Source organism: Sus scrofa, chromosome 6 (assembly GCF_054392235.1).
Source record: "Sus scrofa isolate SSC_HxYL_T2T_F1_AM1 chromosome 6, Sscrofa_HxYL_maternal_Yorkshire_Landrace_v2.0, whole genome shotgun sequence".
Lineage (NCBI taxonomy): Eukaryota > Metazoa > Chordata > Mammalia > Artiodactyla > Suidae > Sus > Sus scrofa.
Window position 1 is genome coordinate 104,074,393 of NC_139388.1, and position 23,581 is coordinate 104,097,973.

At 40.9% G+C, this 23,581-nt stretch overlaps 1 protein-coding gene across 20 annotated transcripts in view; it reads right to left on the reverse strand.

Moving 5' to 3' along the window:
- PTPRM (protein tyrosine phosphatase receptor type M) overlaps positions 1 to 23,581 on the reverse strand; it is a 749,885-nt gene that overhangs the window by 249,371 nt on the left and 476,933 nt on the right. For 14 of the 20 annotated variants that reach the window (XM_084964179.1, XM_084964175.1, XM_084964177.1 and 11 more), the window contains exons 12-13: positions 11,971 to 12,244; positions 10,928 to 10,964 (exon numbers count right to left, since the gene is read on the reverse strand). In XM_084964179.1, the coding sequence (XP_084820305.1) occupies positions 10,928 to 10,964; positions 11,971 to 12,244 (311 nt within the window). Of the gene's footprint in view, positions 1 to 3,278; positions 3,354 to 10,927; positions 10,965 to 11,970; positions 12,245 to 23,581 lie in introns of all 20 variants that reach the window. The other 6 variants (XM_084964171.1, XM_084964172.1, XM_084964167.1 and 3 more) reach the window with 1 other exon arrangement.

Below are 23,581 nucleotides of genomic sequence, written 5' to 3' on the forward strand. Positions count from 1 at the left end.
AAAAGCTGGACCCCTCTCCACGGAACACTTTCAGTCATCTCAGTGGTAATTTCTAGACAGATTGAAACGTCAAACAGAGAAAATACCCCCAATTCAGGAGGGTCGCTGGATCATCTGAGAGATGGGGAGACCTTCTCAGGCAGAACACATTCCTGGAGTAGCTGGTGGGTCTGAGGGCAGCTGCCACCACTGCCCAGGCAGAGACACTCCCTGAAGTAGTGGGGCCAAGGCATAAATCTTTACAACAAATCTGCCTGTTTCTGATGTTTCTCTGGCAACATCTGGAAGGACGGGAACAGGGCCTGGGTGTCAGTGAGAACCAAGATGCAGGTCTGGTGGGAGAGAAGGGGCCTGGCGGGGCCAGGAGGGGAGGAAGGCCTGAGGGCAAGGGTGACGTCCAAAGAGAGCCGGGGCTCCAGGCATGGCCTGGATCAAATCTGTGTCCCTGGCTTGACGGAGCATCAGACCTCAGTGAGTCTCAGCCACCCTAGTTTCCTTTTCTCAACGGAAAGGTCTCAGGATGTTTCTCTCCCACAGCTGCTTGTCCTGGGGAGTTAGTGAACCCTCTGGGGGTGGGGGTGGGGGAGGGGGCCTCTGGCCCAGCATCCAGGACACAGTGAGACTGTCCTTGGTGGATACCTAGTCCAGTGACTTTCGTGTGTCACATGGGACATCACAGAGTCTCCGTTTGCTGAAAGAGCCACATTAATTAAGGAGATGCAGACATTCTGTGGGGGTCGTTTCAAGAGAGCTTGGCCGACGTGCTGACAAAGACTCCCTCTGGGACCAAACCACGCTCTTCCGAGCCCCTTGGACATGAGGGAACAGCTGTGTCCTGAGGACGATGCCCTGAAGAAGCTGGTCAAGCAGCCTCACATCCCTTCCTGAATGCCACCATCCACGAGTCGCTGCTCTCCACGTTTTGAAATGCACATCCTTTCCCCCATTAGTTCAGTCTCTTCTGAACTGGGAAATGACAAGCATGACAGTCATTCTTCATTCCTTAGTGCACGTGCGTTTGCAAGTTTTGATGTCACTCGTGCAAATACGTCTGCTGCCAAGAGTCTGGGCGGGCGTGCCAAGTAAACCTGCTTATAAGAGTTAGTCACCTTGACCTGGCACATGGAAGGGGCTTGATAAGCATCAAACAGTGATTGAATGAATGATGTCTCAAGCTTGCAGGACAGCTCATGAATAAATCAACCCAAAAAAGACAGGGTTGCTGCTATCAAAGTGGATGGCTGATGCAAATGGAAAGTATAAAGAAGTATCACTTGAGTTTGAATTTATCTGAGTAGATCGACCATCATTAACGGCAGCAGTAAATACTGAAAAATGGACAAGAGTGGTTTTTTTTAACTGGTTTGTGAGGCTTATCCTAACACTCCGTCATTTTCATCCCTAAAAAACCAAAGTAAAGGGTGGCCATCACCTGCAGCCTGTAAATGAAGGGCAGCCATACACTTCGCAGACTAGCTCCAGAGTCACCAGGTAATGGGATCAGAAAGTCTTGGGGAGGATGCTGATTTATAAGGTGTCTGCTCAATCATGCTTGTTTTAGTGAGAACATGATACTCAGAGGTTTCACTTACTTTACTCCCAGTAAACAACGTGCTGAGTTTGAAGGTATTGGATTAGAGGGAAAGCCTCAAAAGAAGCTACCTGACTCTATTTCCCGTGAGACCTCATTTTATGAAAGCAGAGCCAACTCATTTTTTAATGTTTGCTGTCAAGACTGGCACCAGCTCTGACTTCACGGGGGGTCAGAACTGTTGAAGATCCCAGATTCCCTTCAAGGTGGACAGAGAGTGCCAAGGGCCAGGCCTGAATGTAGAGGTTTGGGGAGGGGGGCGGGCGGAGGATTTAGGTAAGAAAGACCACCTGCTAAGCACCTGGGCCACTGCATGGACACTTCAGAAGTTCAGGTTAAGGGGGCGGGGTGCAATCAGCAGAACGTCCACCAGTAAAAGAAACATGCTGAAAAGAAACTTGAAAGCAAGGGAAGCAGAACTGTTAACAATAAGTTTATAGCTTTCAGGTCCTGAAACAGAGGACTGAAAATATGTGTGGAGTTCCACTGGGGGAAGAATTAAAATTAGCCTCCATTTCTTTACCTTCTAGAAAGCAGTCTATATTTTTCCTAAGCCTCAGCTGCTTTCTTTTCCAAAATAATCAGCTCATAGAACAACTTAAAGATTCATGAATTCTTACTATGAGTTAAGCTTTACTCTTTTCCTTGAAGGGCAGGGTATATTCCTTAATTTCAGAGTCACAAAACAATTGCGGGGTGGCAATTCTATAGAAAGCAGTTGTGTATTTCTTTCTTGGCTTGCATCATGCCTCTAACACATGCAACAAAATACCATCCTGATGGTGCCTCTGAAAGCAGACTTTGAGTCCTGCCCATGTGCCTGTGTTGGAAATCTCGGCCATGTCTTGCTTCTACTGCAGGACAAAAGCTGGTCTTGGCCATTCTCTAATCACTCACCTTTCATCTTCAGTAACATACTGTGTTCCTTGCCTATATGAGTCTGCACACTGGTCCGTATACCTTTAGAGGCAGTACATGAACAAGCTAACTTCTCTTGGTATAAAGATGCACACAGTGCAACTCCACGGCTCTAAGCCATTCAATTTTTAAAAAACGTCCCTAAATTATTCAGTGCATTTGACTTGCAGATGTGCTTCTGCTTTATATAAACAGTGTGCTTTGAAACAAGGATCTATAAGGGATGCAATCAGCTCTGCTCCCCTTGTATGTACACGAAAAGCTGTTTGAACAGTGTCACCCCAAACAGCTTGGGGTGGTTTCATTTAATGACACTGGCAGACGAGAGACTCTGTATTGCTAAATGTGTGTGCAAAGTAGACCCTACAAAGTGAGAATAAACCTCTCTCACCCCCAAGTTGCAAAGCCTTTTCAGATTGATTTGGAAAACTGGGAATACATCTTTATGTGTGTTGACTGAAATCCTGTTTGATGGCATTGCCAGCCCAGCAAAGTTCATTCTGTATAACATTAGGCTAGAAAGGAACATACCGACAGACAGACAGACAATGAAGTCATGCAGTGGGGCTGTGTTGAATGCATGGATATACAGGTGCACACAGAAGAGGCCAAGCACACCACTTAATTTAACGCGGGCACAGGTCTGCACCAAGAGTCCGAGACATTGCCAACAAGCCTTAAGCGGAGGAGGGGATGTCAAGGGGAAACAAAGCTGAGAAAGATGAGCAGGAAATGGGCAAGATGACTCATCTATACTTGAAGGTCTGACCTGTCAGCTGGTCGTCGCCTGCAGCAGGGGCGATGCGATTATGAGGTGTCGTAAGCTGAGTCACGATTATCGCAGCTATGGCAAAGGAAGATTCCCAGGTCAGCATGCATGAGGGAAGAAAAAGCCAGACTGAAGCTAGGCTAGCAAGGAGAGTCTCCATCAGCACAGCACATCATCTCAACTCTCTTCCAACAACAACAAACAGAGAAGGAAAAAAAAAAAAAAGAAAAAGAAAAAGAAAAAGAAAAAAACCACAGCGAGCTGTTGAATTTTCTGCATTCGTTTCCCTTAAACAGGCTCTCGGCAGGCAGTTAGATGTCTAACTATGACACGGTTGCAAGCTCTGGCTGAGATTTTTGGATAGATCAACTAAAGTGGGGGAAAAAAAAGCAAAAACAAAAACATTAGTTCTAAATAAGGATCTAGACTGAAGAGTGTTTTCAACTGCTGCTGAGTGGCATGTAGACAGATCATTGCTAATTCTGATGATCCAAACTTGAGGCGTTCAAAATGTATTAGGTTATTTAAAATTCTCCTGCTTAAGTCACAATATTTTCTCTTCTCACTAAAATCACCTTTTGTGAGGAATACTATCTCCTCTCACAAAAAAAAAAACAAAACATTTTTATGTAGAGAAATTTCTCTGAACTAAATTTCATGCAGAATATTTCCACTTAGGAACTTTATTTTGTTGGGGAGTGGGGAAAAATGCATCTCAAAACATCAGTTTAAAAAAAAAAATAAAGACTAATCAGTGCCTTTGCTATAGTCGTCATGGTTAACATGTGACCAAAGACATGATTAAGATTCTTGAAGCAGACCAGGCTGAGCTTCTTGGTTTTCCTGCCTGGCTCAGCAGTTGTATTTAAATGGTTAACATTTATGACACACAGATATTGTGGAAAAAAAGGAGAAAATTAAAATGTCAGTTCTAACATGATACAGCTGGAAAATGATGCAAAGAAAAAATATTGGAAAATTAAGGACAGGCTTACATGAAAGATTACTAATTTACATGGAACAGCCTGGGTGCTATTAGAAATGTGGCAACAAGTAAGGAAAATAGATCATCTACCATCTGCAGACAATTAAACCCGAAACTGCTGCTGCATAATATTTTGAAATATCCCTCCGTACTGTTCAAACAGTGCTACTCCTTATAACCAGCCAACAGCAGCCCTGGGTTTAAAAGTGGGATCATTGTCTTTCACATGCTACTTATGAAAACTTTCTAGTCTTACTCAGTGAGAGTGAATAAACTAACAGTTTCATTAGGGAATGGAGACCTCTCAAGATATTAGATAATTTTCTTGGTATGACATAGACAATTTCACGTTCCTATGTAAACAGTAAAATGGCCTTTCTAAGACTCCTGACAAAGTTGATACCAATTTCAAGTTTATGCACAAAACACTTGCTTGGTCACAGACCAAGTTCAACCAACACTCTTGTGCGGTTTCCCATTTCTTACAGGAAAACCTGATCTGCTTTACCTCTGAGAAAAATTATATCAAAACAGAGCATCTATCCAATACGGAAAAAGGTAAATGATATAAACAAAAAGTTACTTGCAAAGAGCTACATCAGGCAGCCATGTATTCACAGCTAAAAGGAGGATAAGCTACAGTGTAAGGCTCAAAACTCGAATGGAAAACTACTTCCTGATACCTGGATATTGCAAGTATCAGGAAGGGCTTCTATCAGATCTCTGTGTTCTGTCTTGTAAAGTGATCTTCTGTGACTATTATTCTTAGTTACAAGGAAAAAAATAAATTGTGTTACAAATCACCTTAAAATAGAAGTCAGCTGGCCCACTGCCTGCTTTTGTCAATAAAGTTTTATTGGTACAGGCTCATGTGTTCACCGTTCATGCATGGCTGATGGCCCCCCTTGCAAGCAAAGGCAGGGCTGAGGGGCTGTGATGGAGACCGTCTGGCTGGGGAAGCCTAAGATATTTGACATCTGCCCTTTATAGAAAAACTTGCTTAGAAAATCACTAAAAATGCATTATCTAAAAGAATCTTGCTAAATTCCTATGCTTTGAAGACAGCATCTGGTGCTGATAAACTCAGGCTCTTGTTTTGGTACAAAGATGTGCATGGGATGGTAAGAAAACACATCCAGTGTATCAACTCCCATTTCAGTTACAGGCAGTGGGATCTTCTAGAATTTGATGAACTAGTATTTACCACCTAGGTTTTACAGGGCTCCAGGGTTCCTTGAAAAATGAGTTTGGTCAAATAAATGTAGAAAATGTAGGGCTGAAAAAATTAAGCAGGTTTCTTTTCCTTAGGAACTTCTCAAGGGCCTTAATGCACTCACGATGTGCATTATGAAGACCGTTTAAGGTGGAAAAAAGGAGATTTTCTGTATAAGATGCAGAGCAGCAAATGCATATCATATTTATGTTTCTATTTCCAAATCCATAGCTAAATGATAGCAGATTGGCATATATGAGTAGTCTTACTATATAATTTGTTTTCTCCTGTGTTGAATATGAGTAATTAAAAGGAATCTCAACTAGCTTTACATCTCAACAGACATTCTTCTCAGTTCTTTTATCAGTGTACTTTCATTCTGTAGCATTGTGGCCTAGAAAGAATGGCATTTCTTTGAACAAAACAGTGAACAGAAAAACAGTCTAGATAAACTTCTCAAAGAGCCTAGTGAATAAAAAAAGAAACACTCACATTTCTGAATACAGTTAAAAATTGTATCAGAACAATAGAAATCCTTCAAAGTTTCCTGAAGGTCTTCCAGCAAAGCATATAAACATTGCAGTACAAATGTAAATGAAATAAAAGACTATACTTAAAAAGAGTGAAGCATTTTTGCATAGAAAATTCATCTTAAAATATAACATCAGAATAATGGTTTTGTTTTCTTTTTCTTTAAGGTTTACATCTGAATACCATAATACTTTTGGAAAGAATTTAGCATGTGTTTTCACTCAGGTTTTGTCTTGATTTTTAGCTATCCTGCTGTTAGCCAAATCATAGCAAGGAGAGAGGAACAAGTTAATACATATGACACCCCCTCCAACTAAAAACAAACAACCCCCCTGAACTTTTCTGAACTCAAAATCCTCAAAATTTAAAAAATGATATATTTATGTATCTATACTTGGAAGTTTTATGGATTACACTATGCCAAACATAATAGGCATTCAATTTCTTTTTTCTTTTTATGGCTATACCTGTGGCATATGGAAATTCCCCAGCCAGGGCTCAAATTGGAGCTGCAGCTGCTGGACCTATACCACAACAATGGCAACACTGGATCTGAGCCATATCTAGAACCTAAATCTCAGCTGGTGGCAATGCTGGATCCTTAACCCACTGAGCAAGGCCAGGGATAAAACCCGCATCCTCATGGACACTATGTTGGGTTCTTAACCTGCTTTTTAACAACAGGAACTCCTGGCATTCAAATGTTTTTTTCTTATCCTCTTAAATTTGCTGATGCTTCTTTTGTGCCCTACTATGTGGCCAATCCTAGAGACTGTTCCATGTGCACTTGAAAAAAATGTATATTCGAGGTTTTTTTGGGATGTGATGTCTTGAAAATCTCAATTAAGTCTAACTGTTCTATTGTATAATTTAGGTTCTCTGTTGTTTTATTAATTTTCTGTCCAGAAGATCTGTCCATTGATGTGAGTGAAGTGTTAAAGTCTCCTATTATTATTGTACTCCCATCAATTTCTCCTTTTATGTCTGTTAGTATTTGCTTTATGTATTTGGGTGCTCCTATATTGGGTGCATATATGTTGATGAGTGTAATATCCTCTTCTCATATTGATCCTTTTATCATTATATAGTGTCTTCCTTTATCTTTCTTATGGCCCTTGTTTTAAATTCTATTTTGTCTGATATGAGTTTTACGACTCTGCTTTCTCATCATTTCCATTTACATGAAAGACCTTTTTCCATCCCCTCACTTTCAATCTACATGTATCACCAAATATTAAAAAAAAATAAATATATAACAAGAAAGCCCCAAATGGCTATACTGTTAAGGAGAAACATAGCTGGCATTATGTTATGAAAAAATTATTTTTATGGGGGATTAATGCAAAATATACAGCTTAAACTAATTATTGTATCATTGTATCAATAATAAACTTCATTTAATAAAAGAAATCTAATTTACTATCAGGATAGATTTTTACTTTTTTTTTTTTTTTTTTAATGGCTGCACCTGCAGCATATGGAAGTTCCTAGGCTAGGGGTCAAATAAGAGCTGCAGCTGCTGGCCTACATTATAGCCACAGAAACACTAGGCCTGAGCTGTGTCTGTGGCCTACACTGCAGCTCACAGCAACACTGGATCCTTTAATCCACTGAGCGAGGCCAGGGATGGAACCTGAATCTTCATGGACGCTAGTCAGGTTCTTAACCCTCTGAGCCACAACAGGAACTCCCAAGACAGATTTTTACTTTTAAGTGTATCCTGTCAGTTTAGAACTGATCATCAACAAAGTATTTTAAAACCAGCATAAAAGAGTTTCAATCCTACCAGTTACTATAAGGCAGCCATAAGGAAGGTAAAAGTTTAAAAAAAATGCATACACTGATTGCTAAGACACAGCTGAACCAAGTGGTCTTAAAAAGAATTCAACTATAAAAATGAGATTAAAAATAAAAATGAGGAGAATATAAAAACAGCTAAAAGCTATTCTATGTAGTCCACCATAAAGACTAAAAAGAATCCTAATTGGGAGGGTAACGCCCAAACATCAAGTACATTCTGACCTCGTATGGTGTCTTTTCAACTCAAGAGAGAGAATATTCTGTGGTGAATTTGCCTATATCATCAAAATACAGCCACACAGATCTGTGAGGAATCCAGATGTATAAATTAAAGGAGGATACATAAAATTACAGGTAATCCCTCAAGATATGGAGATATGTAATAACACACCTAAGGTATTTTCCTGGGTCTAAATTTTTATGAGGCTCTATATTTGAGATGATTAATGTCAAAATATACCCTTAGAATATGATTAAAATAATCACAACATTAAATTTATAACTAGCATGAAATATATCTTTGACACATATCCCTGTTTGAAATTACAAATCAGTTCCTTGTGAAAAAATATCCACCTCCATACTTTTTCTATAAAGATACTTGTCAACAGTTTTCTTCATGAGAATCCTGAAATCCTTGTAAATTCAAAATGCATGCCTAGGAAAGTGGTTTAGTGTCTGAAAATTCAATTAAGCCACCATCCTGTCAGAAATATCAGCAACATGTGGCAAAAAGTAGAATGTTTGAACTCTTAAATTTCAAACATCCTTACTATAAAGTACCAGTAACTTTTCAGACCTGCCTATTTCTCTGTTTTGACTAAGTTGTCAAGATGGATTGGCTTCCTCCACTGAAAAATCATTTTTACTATGAATTAAAAAAATTCTCTGATTATAAAGGTGATGAAACATTAGACTGTGCTGTGAAGGAAGGTTCCTGAATCTGTACATACAGAAATTCCATGAGATAAAACAGTGCCAAATAGTGTAGTTTCACCCGGAAGGGGACCATCTCCCAAGGTGCTCTCCTGTGTTATGCATAACAAAAAGCAATGACAAAGTGATGCAATGAATCTTAAAATCTGTTTCTCTCTCCCCGCCCAAAAGGTTATTTGATTAGACAGAGTTTGTTGCTGTGTAAATGTTTGCAAATGACTCAGAAAATATGAGCGGAGAGTATTTAGTCAATCAGGTCATCTGATTGCCTAATCATCCTTTGGTGAATTGAAAAACAAATTTCAATATTGATTAAATCTAGCTGATGATGGAAGAAAATGATCCAAATCACCATCTAATTCAATCTATTGTGAAAACAGCAAACTCAGATTTCCCTATTTACTAGTGTGTCATTTATATAATTATTTAACTATGCAAATGAACAGGATGACAGGTTGTTTTCAGAGTCAACTGGGCAGTGACTCGGTTCTAATAAAAGAGAGGACAGCTAGTTAAATGATGCAAAACTACGACTGGCCAGGGGTTCTGCTGGGTGAAAAGCTATGAGATAGAGTGAAACACTGCTGAACTCCAGGCTATCCTCAGAGTGACTTTGTTAAGTCAATTTATCTTCAAAATATGCATTTTTTCATCTTAAAAATAAAAATAGCCATACATGTCTTCTTTCTCACAGTAATGTGGAAAAGATCAATGAGAACATGTGCATAAAAGTGGTTTTAACTCTCAACTGTGATGTGAAACACAAGGCATTATAAATTAGGCACTCCAGAACTGGGGGTCCTTTTTGAGACCTCAAGGGTCAGCAGAATTCAATACAGCAATCAGCATGGCCGATGATCTGGATGCCTAAGAATGTCGATACCTCATTTGAAGGCCGTATAATACTGTAATAATTAATCGTTAATGGCAAATTACAGTTTAGACACATGTCAATATCTGTAATTTCATTTTTTAATTAATTTATTCCTATAAAGAAAAGCTCTTAATCAGTACAATATGATATAAAAAAATCAAGTGTTTTCAAATCAGTACAAATAGATTTTTGGAGCAGGGAACCCATAATGACAAACAAAATACAAATGAAGCGAGTTCCTCCTCCAAGGCTTGGTGCATAACATGAAACCAAGAGGTGCTTGTCAGGTTAACTGAATAAAAAGGTCATGTATCTTCGGGAAATAAGAATTCAATAGAATTTAGAAAATGCTGATGGGCTCCCATGATATAGCCAAACTATGTCATCTGAATGTAAAACGATAATAACAGCAAGATATTTTCATCCAACAGAACACATCCAGTGACTCCCTATGACCTGATGAAATCCAGTGGCTTCCCGCCATCCTTTCTGGATTAAATCTCACAGCGCTTCTTCACTGGACTCAGGTTCACACCAGCGGTTGGAAAGTGTGTTTTTAACTACAAGTGCTAATTTATAATGCCTTGTTTTAATGCAGCATTGGACATTTCTCAAAGCATTTTCTCATATGCTTCTACATGTGATGGTTAAAACCACACTGCAAAGTGACAAGATGGGTACAGCTTGTACGTACTCTCTCTCTTTCTCTCTCACACACACACACCCAAACATACCCTCTTTTTTAGGATGCCCTGTGTGGTGAGCTTATGTTGGTTCACCCTAACCCCGTTTACATCTCATCTTCCACCACATTTTCTCAGGATTGTGACCAGGCCCGGGAAACAGTAGGTCCACACCAACATCACCTGGTTATTGAGTTCAAAGAGATACACATCCCCAGTGAACAAAGCCCACACAGGCTCCACTTCACAGAGCTATTATAACTAGATAACTGCATTAAAACAGCAGGAGGTATTTTACTATTTTGCCTATGAAGACGCACAAGACATAGTCTTACCAGGAATGGTGCTTTGGCTTAAAACCTGTATTTGAGATCATATAAAAATTAATTTTATTTTAGTAGAATTTAAAAAAAAAGATAACCATTGAAAACTGCTTTGAAACCTACCAATACGACTCCTTATCTGAAAAAAATCCCTGTGAAACACAAAGTTACCTGACACATGATCCCAGCACACATGCACACACACACTTATTTCAATGACGTGAATATTTTAAGAAGTTTTGAACTACCAATCTAAAATCTTAAAGGGCATAAACCAAAGGAGCATCCCATAATTTCAACCTACCTTTTGTGGCCACTTGGACACAGTCTATTTTGGTTTCCTGTGTTAAATAAAGAGGAGGGGGAAAAAAAATCACTATTCATGTTACATATAAATCAAATAAAATCTCTGCTGTTCTCTTTGAATACAGATAAGGAGTGGTCTCATTATTCCAAGTGTGACATTAATCACACAGTTAGCCCCTGGATCACGCTCTTACACATTTTCCGGCCCCAGTGCTGGTGAGGGCGGGGTGGGCACCTTGGGACCCGATGGTGAACCAGGAGCAACACACAAAACCCATCTGCCTGGTGGCCCCTGGCTTCCTTCTCCAGGCCCTTACTGGCTCCCTGTACAAACACTCATTTAGAAGAACTGTGTCTTCAACTTCCTGCCTTCTCATTGGCCAAGGCAATGATGGTACCCAGACCCGAGCTGTGAAAAAGGGAACTCATTATGGTATCCGAAAAACTCGTCCTTCTTTCTAAAGAGACTTCTCTAGCTCATCAGAGCTCGGGGATGGTCTGAACAGGAAAGGGAAAAAAGAATTAAAAACTACTTGATAGTTTTTATTTTATTTTCATCTCATCTTTCTAAAGCTATTTTTTCTTAGAAAAAAAAAAAAGATGACTAATTTAGTCTCAGCTCTAGGAAGCAGAAACTCTTGTGGAACCAAAAAAATGGGACAGAATATGCTGAAAAGACAGATGTTGTGTATCTCACAACATTTTAAACAAGCTGAGTGTACGTGTTGGAGCTGTACTGTTTTCCTGTAAAACAGTAAGCTAAGCAGAATTACTAGCCAACTTTTGGTAATAGGTAAAAACTGAAAATAAAAACCATCATGTTGACAATATAGTCTTCCTACCAGAACAAATACGAACATATTCATTTCTTTCCATAAATTTCTCTAGGTGAGAACAATTTTAACAGAGAGAATAAAACACATTTATTCCAAGGAAAAACACACAAGAGCATGACTTTCCTTCTTACGACTACCTTCTGGAATCTGTGTTCGCATCAATAACCTTGAATGGCCCAAGTAAACAGCCATTTAGAATACTTACCCCATTGGCTCTACTAGCAGCTTGGAAATAGATTCTGTAGCTCTTATGGGGCAGGAGAGGGGCGTTCCAGTATCCACTGTAGGTCTTGTTATCACCAATAGTAAAAGGCTGAGCAGCTTGGAGGCTGCTGGCTGGGAATTCTGCAGCAAAGTAGTACTGGGAATTCAGTATTGAAGCGTTCTGGAAGTGAATGGGTACTGGGTAGCATTTTAAGATTTCTGTTGTCTTTTTAGTTCTTCGAGGACGTTCTTCCTCGACAACTATTTGGTAGACACTAGAAAAAAGAGAGCATTATCAGTGATATTTTATGATAACAGAGATGATCACTTCGTCCTCAACTGCGCAAACTCGCCAGATACCTCCAATAAAGGACACATGGGATACAGTCAACAATAACTGTGTAATGTGTAATGGCCACAGAAGCAATATTTACTCGATGAGAAACTGCTGAATATCCTTCCACAGAACTCCCACCCCAAATAAGACAATTTATTGAGGAAAATAAAATTCACCATAATTAAAAAAATTTCACATAACCATCTCTGCTGTTTCTGTGCACAGGAAACCAAAATTATGTTCTTTTTATGTGTAATTGAAGATGAATTTGCAGACAACAAACTCATTCTACCTAACCAATGAAATTATATTAACTTTATTAAAAAAGGCAATGTATAGAAACATAATCAAAGCACTATGGTACAACATGAAATTAATTTTTAAAAATAATTTTAAAAAGTCAAAATCAAAATCAGGGAGTTCCTGTTCTGGCTCAGTGGGTTAAGAACCTGAATAGTATTCATGAGGATGCAAGTTCCATCCCTGGCCTCACTTAATGGGTTAAGGATCTAGCATTGCCGTGAGCTGTGGTGTAGGTGACAGACATAGCTAGAATCTTGCATTGCTGTGGCTGGGGGGTAGGCCAGCAGCTGTAGCTCTGATTCAACCCCTACCCTGGGAACTTCCATATACCACAAAAGTGCAGCCCTAAAAGGCAACAACAACAAAAAATCAAATCAAAACAGGCAAACATACTGTTTTCTTTGGTGACATCTGTATGAACACATGTGAAGTTTTATCAAGTCATAGAGTACAATGTGTGATAATGCAGGTTAACCAAGGTGTATCATCCCATATTTTCTCATATTCATTCCTTTGCCTTTCACCATACTCAGTCAGTAGAAAAAGAGGACGTTAGAAAAGTAGAGGAGAGGATTGGAATTTCACAAGCCAAGGCCCTGGAGTTACAAGCTGTTTCTAAGACTAAATCATGAACAGAGCTACTTGAACCATAAATAAATTTAAGATGGGAATGAGGGTGCTTGGAAGATGTCTGTGAGGATGGATGTCCCTAAATGGGACTGGGTCTCCTGGTACCTCCCTATCCCCTTCCAATGTCTGTGAGTTCCCAGTTAGGAGAATTGGAGAAACCTTAAAGGGATGGACTTCTTTTTTTTTATTGAGATGTATACATTTACTAGAATAATGAACTCATTTATTTTATGACCGCACCTGCAGCATATGGAAGTTCCTGGGCCCGGGACTGAATATGAGTCTCAGCTGCAACCTGTGCCAGATCCTTTAACCCACTGTACTGGGCCAAGGATCAAACCCATGCCTCTGTAGCAACCCAAGCCGCTGCTGTTGGATTCTTAACCCACTGTGCCATGGTGAAACTCCTAGAATAATGAATTTTGTGCTGTGCTGTTTTTTTTTTTTTTTTTTTTGGGAGGGGGAGTTTATAATACTGAGAAAAATTAAACCTTGAGAATAGCTTTCAAAAACTGAATCCAGATTAGACTGAAAGTCCTTCTGACAGGAGATGTCTCTTTTTTTCTTTATCAGAAAAGTATCATGACTCCCTGAGCAACAAGCAATGCTGAAAGTCTCAAGCTGCTCAGTTCAGGCGGCCATTAAAGCTGGGAAACAGGACAGAAGACTGGTGTCAATCAATGCCCCTCCTCCCGCTCTGGGGGCCTGGAGGGGTCCCTCCTTAAGCTTCTGTCCGTGTAAACTCTGATTCTGCACCCATTGACTCTCCTGTTTCTGGAAGGACAGCCACTTAGCACATCCTAAGACAGCCATGCAATGCAGCTGCCATTCAGTCTGTGATTCTGTCTAAATACAAATCAACTGTCGTAGAATATCAGAATGATTGCTCGATAAACAGGAGCCAGCTGGTTTTACAGTGTAATGATAAAGGGCCTTCTGAGCAGGGATGTAAACTTAAAAAGAAGAAAAGAAAAGAAATAACTCCTGATCCCTCCCAGGAACCTTGCCACCAATGGCACCCAGAACAGAGATAGCTCCCTTCTCAAACTCCAGGGTTAGTAGACATAAACTATTGCATGTGGTGTATAGCTGTATAGCACAGGGAACTATGTCTAATCATTTGTGCTGGGACATGATGGAGGATAATGTGAGAAAAAGAATGGACATGTGTATAACTGGGTCACTTTGCTGTACAACAGAAATTGACAGAACACTTTAAATTAACTCTAATAAAAATTTTTTTTAAAAAAGAAATAACGACTCACTTCCTAACATCAGAGACTTTCTATAGGTCCTATAAGATGTCCCACCAAGTCTGGCAGAATTCTCACTGCACAATGGATGCAACACAGAAGGAAGAATTTAGGAAGGACCTTCCCAGAGCAGGGGATGAAGAACACAGGCAGAGACAGAGGTGGCTTCGATTCTGAAGCCCCTTCTGCCTGACGTCTTACATCTATAGTCGGATATGGCTATTCAAACACCTCTGCAAATCCTCTGACATTCCTCCCGCCGAGAAGGGGGCTGGCTAACTTAATGACGCATGCCACTAACAGAAAGAGACAGATGGACAGCGTAAAAGTCCCAAGGCTTTGGTCAGAGAAGGTACCTCCAGCCCTGGGAGGAGCCAGTCACCACCTAAGTGGTCTCACAGTCCTGAATTTGCTTGAACTCAGTCCTTAAGAGCTCCCAGCCAACAGTGGGCATCCCACAGCCCTGTGCATGGGCCATTGTGGCAGGCCACACAGCCAAGCCTTCAGATGACAGCAGCCCTGGTAGGCCCCACATGGCTACACTTCTGCTGGCTCACAAAACCATGGCAAAACAGAAAGGGTGCTTTAATCTGCTACCTTCTGGTGTAATTGGATATGCAGCACTGACCTGAATATCAGGTCATCGAGTAGCAAGAGTGAAGGGTCAAGTAAAAGTAAAAGTAAAAGACCAGCACAACTGCAGATGACAGGTGATCCCTAAAGGTTAACCATCTGTGCCATGAAATGCAAACAGGATCGAGAAAGCATGACTGTTGTACAGTGTCTTCCGTCTGGTGGCAGGAAAGTGGCCCATGCAACCACCTAGGCTCTATGCTAATTCTCCTAAAACTTGGGTTTTAAATTAATGTCCCTTCAGGTATTATTTTTTCCTCTATGAAATGAGAGAATTAGATGGATCTCTAAGGTGAATTTTATATTTTTTATTCAGAATTTTTATTCAGCATACAAGAACAAATCTTACAAAATGAATAAATCAAAGAATAATTTTTTTTTTTTTTTGGTATTTCTTGGGCCGCTGCTGCGGCATATGGAGGTTCCCAGGCTAGGGGTCGAATTGGAGCTGTAGCCACCGGCCTACACCAGAGCCACAGCAACGCAGGATCCGAGCCGCGTCTGTAACCTACACCACAGCTCACGGCAACGCCGGATCGTTAACCCACTGAGCAAGGGCAGGGACCGAACCCGAAACCTCATGGTTCCTAGTCGGATTCGTTAACCACTGTGCCACGACAGGAACTCCGAAATCAAAGAATAATTAACTACTTTGCAAAGAGATTCTCCACTCAAGAAAGTAATTTTTCACATTGGCTTTCTTTTATCAGCAAGCTTTTCCGATTTATGGGCTATAGGACATGATTTTCAAAGTTTCACTTTAAAAACAACTTCCGGAAAGCTCGTATACTAGACAAAGTAGAAATATAAAGATTTACATGAAGAAAAAAATTTGCAGACATGATTCTATCTGGGAAGTGCTAAGCTGGCTGCCTCACACATGTAGGTTTTATTTTCTTATTTTACTGATGAGAAAACTGAGGTTCACAGGGGAAGTGCCCATTCCGCCTGGGGCCTGCGGCTGATTAAAAAGCAGATGTGGTCTCCTGATCATCAGATAGTAGCACTAGCATCACTTGCTAAGAAGTCCTGGTTAAGGTACCCACGTCAATTATCTCACATACGGACCTGTTCACTCGCTCATGCAGATACAGCCACCACACAAATCAGACCCTGTTCACTTGCCATAATCAATTTATTTTGAGTATTGTGGAGAGAGTCTCATTTAGCCCATCGAGGGAGTGACAGATTGTAATTATGCCTTTGACCTCAATTCCTCCTCTGTATCCGCGTCAGTAATGACTCCCAGGGAGGACCTCCTCCTGGATTCCTCAGTGATGCCAGCACCTGGCAGGTGTCCTCTGCAACTACTGATCCCTCCCAGGAACCTTGTCACCAATGGCACTGAGGACAGAGCCCACTTCTCAACCTTGGGGGAGAGTCCTCCTGGTTCTTAACCACCAGAGGAAAAATGAGCACAGCCACTCTGGACTTTCCAGAGACCTGGAATTCTCCTGCTGCAAACCTCTTTTCCTCGATTCCTTCACCCTGGCCTGGTCCCGAGCTTATTTTAATACTCTTCTCCCCAGCGCGCTGCAGTTGGCCATCACTCTCAGCAGGTGACTCTACCTGGAAAAAGGCTGAGACCCTCTCATGACCTCCTTTCTCAGGGGTTTACCATCTGTTCCTGGGGCTGAGGTTCTCTTGCTTTGCTCCAAACTCACAAAACATGTTTTTGTAGAGACTCTGAGTCATTTGTGTCTTTTATCAATATTTTTAAGTCTAGTGAGTTCCTGGGGGGCAGGGGCTGTGATTCAGTCACTTCTGTATCTCATGACACTTAGAACGAAGTGGGCCTTGAAGTACTTATTTTTGAAAGCATGACACAGCCAGAAGCAATTACTACTTTATACACACTACGTGTGGTAGGCAAGAGGAAGAAGTATACTGATACTGACTAATACGCTTCCTTTACTAAAATGTAATGCTAAGTTTAGTTTGTATTTTTTACTGTCTACCCAAGAGCTAACGGAAGAGGAAATTACCAAGAAAAAGGTTTTGTGATAAGAGAATGCTGGTTAGGTTGCAAGTTTATCCTGTATAACCCACAAAAAAAACCGGAGAGAATTAGAAGCTGCATGTTTTTTTGACCCTGCTCTCATCTCCATTTCTCACTTTCCATTCATCTTTTCCCCCAGCTTTGCTAGTTTTTCCCAACTTTACTCACTTGTTAACTCAACACACATTTTCGGAGCACCTGCTATATGCCAGGCACTGTCCCAATTTAACTCAAATAATATAATATTTGACACTCCTTAGAAAAAGAAAATTCTGTTTTGTAATTTAAATGGCATCTAAATGGAAATGGATGAAGACAATTAATTTTTCCAAGCAGCAATTTTATGAGAATCAGATGAAAATTCGAGAATTAAATGATCATTTAATGGGCCTCTATTTTAACCAGCTGGCATGTTATGCTATACACTCTACTTCAGATATATTACTTTTTTAATGGCTACCATCTACTCACCTTTGGATTTAATATTAAAGGAAGAACTAGGTTGACTAGCACAATTTCAAACCCAAAATGTCTTTTCATCCTTGTTCCACAAGACAAATTAGATTTGCAAGCATCCAGACCTCAAATCTATTTGCTCTTTAATAATTTAAGCACTGAAAGGTCAAGCAGCTCTTTTCTATTCCCCTTTATCAAAGTCCAAGTGCTAATGAAAAATGGCTGAATCCTATCTGCTGCCCAGTTGCCACACGCTGCTGCCTCCCTGATGGAAATTAACACATTACTGGCATCCAGGTCAATGGTACCTCAACACAGTGTTATGACTGATGCGTTTTTCATTTGTACAAATAACATCATCCCACTGATGATTTTCATGAGATCTTTCCAACCACACTTGTAATCTCAAAAGCAGCTTTGAAAAATCTCGGGGTTTGAATGTTTTTCTCCTAAAAAGGATGATCTAAAAAAGCAAATTCTCAAGGATGGAAAATGGAACAGGAGTTTCTAGCTTAGTGAGGTGAATTAAAATTCTATTATCCTTTTAATGTATTACTCATGCTCTCTTTGTTTATTAAAGTCACAGTATTCCCAGCCTTCCTCCACCACCATCCTGGAATTTAAAGTAACATAAAACCTTCCTACGGCGTTTGCAGTATGAAGGCACAATCCATCGTGAAGATGAATCTGCCAAAAATGTGACATCACTGCACCTGAACTTTCTTATGGAATGGAATTTAATTTCAGTTTAATTGATGCTAGGCTTTCCTATACAAAAACTCTAAAGGCTTTTAGAAGGAGAATAAGAAATCTGCATTTATATAGAATAGCCCATGAAGTAAAACCGAGAAAAGAACATCTGAACCTCTTTCATGTGCTTTTATTAAACTTGAAAGTTCAAATGAGATAAAATGTTTTTGGCCTTTTCCAACGCTGAAGACTTTGAGAGGACCCTAGCTGCGGATTTGAGATTGGCTTTAAAATTGGCGTCTTAATTCATTTCATGATTAAATCCTTGATTATAAGTCCGTTTTTCTTATCCACTTATTCTGTTTCTTATCAGCATAAAATATGGGAGGGTTATCCAGCTGGCCAGCAGAATGAGGGCCAAGGAGAAGAGGCGAGAGGAGAAAAGCACTGATCCATTTCACTGTTGGCTCTGCTAATCCCTTAAAAGTTGGCGCTTCTGATCCTTGCAAGGACTTAGAATATTGCTCATTTCATGGTACCTAGTAGTGACGTTTACCCTGATTTGCAATTTTTGGTAAAGACATCTATTCTCTCTCAAAAAAGTATCGAATCTGGTATTAATATCTTCTTGAAGATTAGCTTTTTTGGGGGGTGAGGGAAAATTATATACAAAGCATGTAAAATAAATGTGTAGTTCAGCTTTAGTGATGCAATAACATAGATTAATTTTCTTCCTATTCTTTTCCCAGTAATATCCTTTCCCTAAACTCTAAAAAGGTCAGTTCAATGTGTTCAACAACGTTTGTCATCATCACTGGGATGCATGTAACACTGAGCTGAGAAGCAGCTGACCTGCTCATTAACTCACAAATGAGACTGCCGAGTAACACACCATACAGCATTAACTGATCCACGGGGTTGAATATTCTATGTGGGCAACTTTAACTTCTCTCGGTCCAGCTTTGCTCTAGAGTAGCCATCCATTGGCGTGGAATAGTTTCAGGGCACTGCAAATACAACTGATGCTCTCTCAGCCATAATTCATTGTAAGGAGCTTTCCTGGCCTCCCTAAGTGACTACTGATCTGCATGTGTGTGCATGTGTGTGTATGTGCAGGTGTGTGTGCATGTGTAAGCACGCTGGTGTATGAGGTCCATGCCTTGCTGCTTTGCTGGTTAGTGATAAAATCTGATATCATGAAATATTAATTACAGCTGAAAGGCTGGGCGAGCAATACGAACTCAATTACAGTTCCCTATTGGGAACAAAGAGCAGGAAGAAAAAAATCCTTTCGTTAGGGAGGTTTGGGATAATAAATAAAAGGACAACCAGAACATAAGACACAGGCTGAGAAGCTGTGTACAAGGCTATGTGTTATCAATCTTGACAACAGGCACCGGATTTCAAGTAAATGCGTCTGAGGTGGAGCATCTTTCAGAGTGAGTTCTCCCCCTTTTAACAAGTGAAAGAAAACCTTTTCCTTTGCACATTTCACTTCACTTATAACATAATCACCACAACTGCATAACAAACATGTGACTACAAACATAATAAAGTCAGCTACTATTTTTTTTAATTGAGGCGTAGTTTAATTTACAATATCGTGTGAGTTTCAGATGCAGAACACAGTGGTTCAGTTATACATATATAATGTAGTCTATATACATACTCTTTTTTCAGATTCTTTCACATTATAGGTTATTACAAGATACTGAGTATAGTTCCTGGTGCTATATATTAGGTCTGTTGTTGTTTACCTGTTTTGTATATAGTAGTGTGTATCTGTTAGACCCAAACTCCTAATTTATCTCCCCATCCTACCTCCACTACCCCTTTGACAACCATAAGTTTGTTTTTTATGTCTGTGAGCCTGTTTCTGTTTTGTAAATAAGTTCATTTGTATCATTTTTTTAGATTTCACAAAGGAGATCATATATTTGTCTTTGTCAGTTACTATTTTTAAAGCTTGTTTTTCTTACTAGCTCTAGTGATTTGAATAAACTAGAAACATCCAAGCCACTATCTAAGCCACATTAACTACCTTCATTATTGTACGTTTGTATGATAGTCAATCAGAATCTTTTAGTCCCTATAGGCAGCACCAGTGCTGGCCAGGGGAGCTGGAATACAAATGCCTCGTCTGGAAGGGAGGGGCTTTAACGGGGGTGCTGCTGAGAGCACAGTGAACTGGGAGGCCTCGCACCCAGGCAACTGGGTCCAGCTCTGCCCCTAAATCCTCCCCGACCATTAAGGTCTTTTCAAGCTCTGATGTTCTATAACCCCTGGTCTAAGATCAGGCAAGTTGCAACATCATCAAATGAGAAGAAAGCTATTTCATTCATGGTCCCTCTGCCTTTCCAGGGTACCTGTCACACGTCAAGCCCTGTGCTCAGCACAAGGGAAGAATGAAAGGAGGAAGGAGGCACAGACTGTCCCCATCCTAGAGAAGATGGGGTGTTAGAAACAGGTCCCTCTGACAAGGAACTGGGGTGAGACGCTGATAGAGGTTTGTACAAAGTGGAAGATGGCACAGCAGAGAGTCAGTGTCTACATCAAAATCTCTGTGACATCCGTCTCCCTGAGGACACCTGGCCGGGACCTTGTGTCCAAATGCTTCTTTTGCTGGTGACATGGAAGACTGTCTTGTGCTACCTAGAGTCACCAACTCTCTCCTCAAATTAGAGATAAAGCAATGATAACAAACAAAAAAGTTAATGTCTTTTTTTTTTTTTTTGGCTGTGCCTACGGCATGTGGAGGTTCCAGGGCCAGGGATCGAACCTGCGCCACATTTGCATCCCAAGCTGCTGAAGCAACAACACTGGATCCTTGACTCCACTGTACCACAAGTGAACTCTGGATGACTTTGGATTCCCAACACAATCTCCATTCACTGCAATCACCTGAGCCAACAAAGCCCCAGTGAAGTTGCAAGGAGCCTTGCCATCAGATCGACCTGAGCCAGCCTGCCACAGCTCCAAGCCCCGTGAGGCCCCTTCCTCAACAGGACAGAAGCCTGTGTGTCACGGCCAGGCTCTGGCTCAGATGCCTTCCCAGGTCCCAGCGGGCCTGCCCCAGGAGACCCTCAAGTCCCCCCAGGGGAGCCCCGGGAGTGGCAGGGTGCTCTCACAGCTTCCGTACTGCTCAGCTCCTGGCAGAAGGACATAGTAGGTGTGACAGCAAGACTGGCCATCTTGACTCCTGCCCTTGTGATCCCCGAGGGAGGAACCTCTGCTCTTGATTGCTGGGTGGGGATGGAGGCCCGGAACCTGCAGGGTCTGTCTCTGCTCCCTCTCCCTGGCCCTGGCACCGGGAGGCAAATTGGGAACTACTTTCTCTCTTTTCTGTGGTCACTCTGCAGGTTGCCAGATCCAAATTTCCCAATTTCACGATTTCATTTGTGATCCCTCTTACTCATTAAGCTCAAATCAAAATGTTGCAGGTGTGCTGGGTCCGTCTTGGGGTGGTGGTGGTAGAACTGGTGCTGAGAGTCCCTTGTCGCCTTCCCAGCCCACAGGCGGCCTCCAGCCCTGCCTTCTCCACAGACGGCCTGAGTGTGGACCTGTGCACTCGCCCTGGCGGCCCTGGGGCTGATCTCATACACAGAATCCTCCAGAGGGTATTACGTTGCGGACAAAGAAAATCTGAGACATGGGCAAGGAAAGCGGGCAGTATATTTTCATGCACAAGAGCAAGTTTGCAATGGCGTTTGAAAGATAAATTAAGTTTCACTGTATAAAGGCTCAAATCCATCTACTTTATTATTATTACCTTCCCCTGCCATTTGTAAAGCTTCTTTTGAAGAGTTCTGGAAGAACAAACTTAGTTTCCAAAATGAATTTTCAAAGAGATGACTGACGTTGTCATCCTCAAAGCAACTTTAATAAAAATGATCTTTGTTTCCTGGCAGGAAAGGAACCCAGCGTATCATTTTTTAATACAATAAAATTCACCTAACATCAGGTGGGAGAAGGGTGGTAATAAGGGATGTGGCACCCTTTGTGAACACACACTGCTGCAATTCAGCTCCAATAAGCCTAGAAAAGCCAAGCCAATGTAGGAATATAAAACTGCAGTTTTACCATTAAAGGACATGTTGCCCCCTGCGATTATGTGTACATGAACAAAAAAGGAAAATTCTAGGTTGGATGTTGGATATTTAGAGCTCCTTTCCTTCAACAATTTTAGCAACAGAGAGGACCTTTTCAAAGGGTTCCAGAGCTGTGACCAGAGAAGCTTTAGCCGGAAAGATTTAAGGTGCTCTTATCATTTATATTTCTTCAATAAATAAGAGGAAACAAAAAACTATTACCAAGCATTTCAAAAGAACTTTCTTTGGTCTCTGGAGATGAAGGGTGAAACAAAAAAGAACGTACATATCAACAAACAAAGGCCAAAGAATTTGATCAAAATAATCCAGTACACTAAAAACAATATGTTTAACTCAACATTTAAGCACTCAACATTTTGCTGGTAAACACTGAGCAGATTTTGATGGAGTTAGGCTGGACTAAAAAAATTTAATAAGTCTTAGTTTAGTTTAAAGACCACAGTGAAGAAAACAAGAATACCAAACCCCTGCCTCTAACTTTTAAGAATTAAGTATTGGCAATAAATCCCAAAGATTCCAACGATCATAATCTAAAAACAGTGGTGTGATACATTTTCTTAACAGTAGAAGAGACAATACAGAAAGAATATTAATTTTCAGAATAGCCCATGTCTGCAAAGGAACAGCTATTCTGTCACTGCCTTGGTTCCAAACAGATTCTGCAGGGATTATGTTTGTGGTGGGGTGGCTCCTAGGAGGGGGCAGGCTCCTGACGGGTCAGGGGGCCTTGCAGGCCACATACTGCTGCACAGAAAGAGCACAGCTGTGAGCCCACCCCAACCCTCCCAAAACCTCAGTCCCTTTATCTGTGCCTCCACCCAGATAAAGATGCTTTCTGGCATCTGCCCAGAAAATCTGCTCTGGACAACTAGCAATCATTTTACAAAGGACCAAGCATGAGCCTGACACATTACTGCTACTCAATCCAAGTAACGAAAATTATTCATTTTTATTTATTTATTTATTTTTTCTTTTTAGGGCCATCTCTGTGACATATGGAAGTTTCTGGGCTAGGGTTCGAATTGGAGCTGAAGCTGCCAGCCTACACCATAGCCACAGCAATGCCAATTCCAAGATGCATCTGTGACCTACACTGCAGCTTGCAGCAATGCCAGATCCTTAACCCACTGCGCGAGGCCAGGGATGGAACCTGCATCCTCGTACATACTATGTCGGGTTCCTAACTCACTGAGCCACAACAG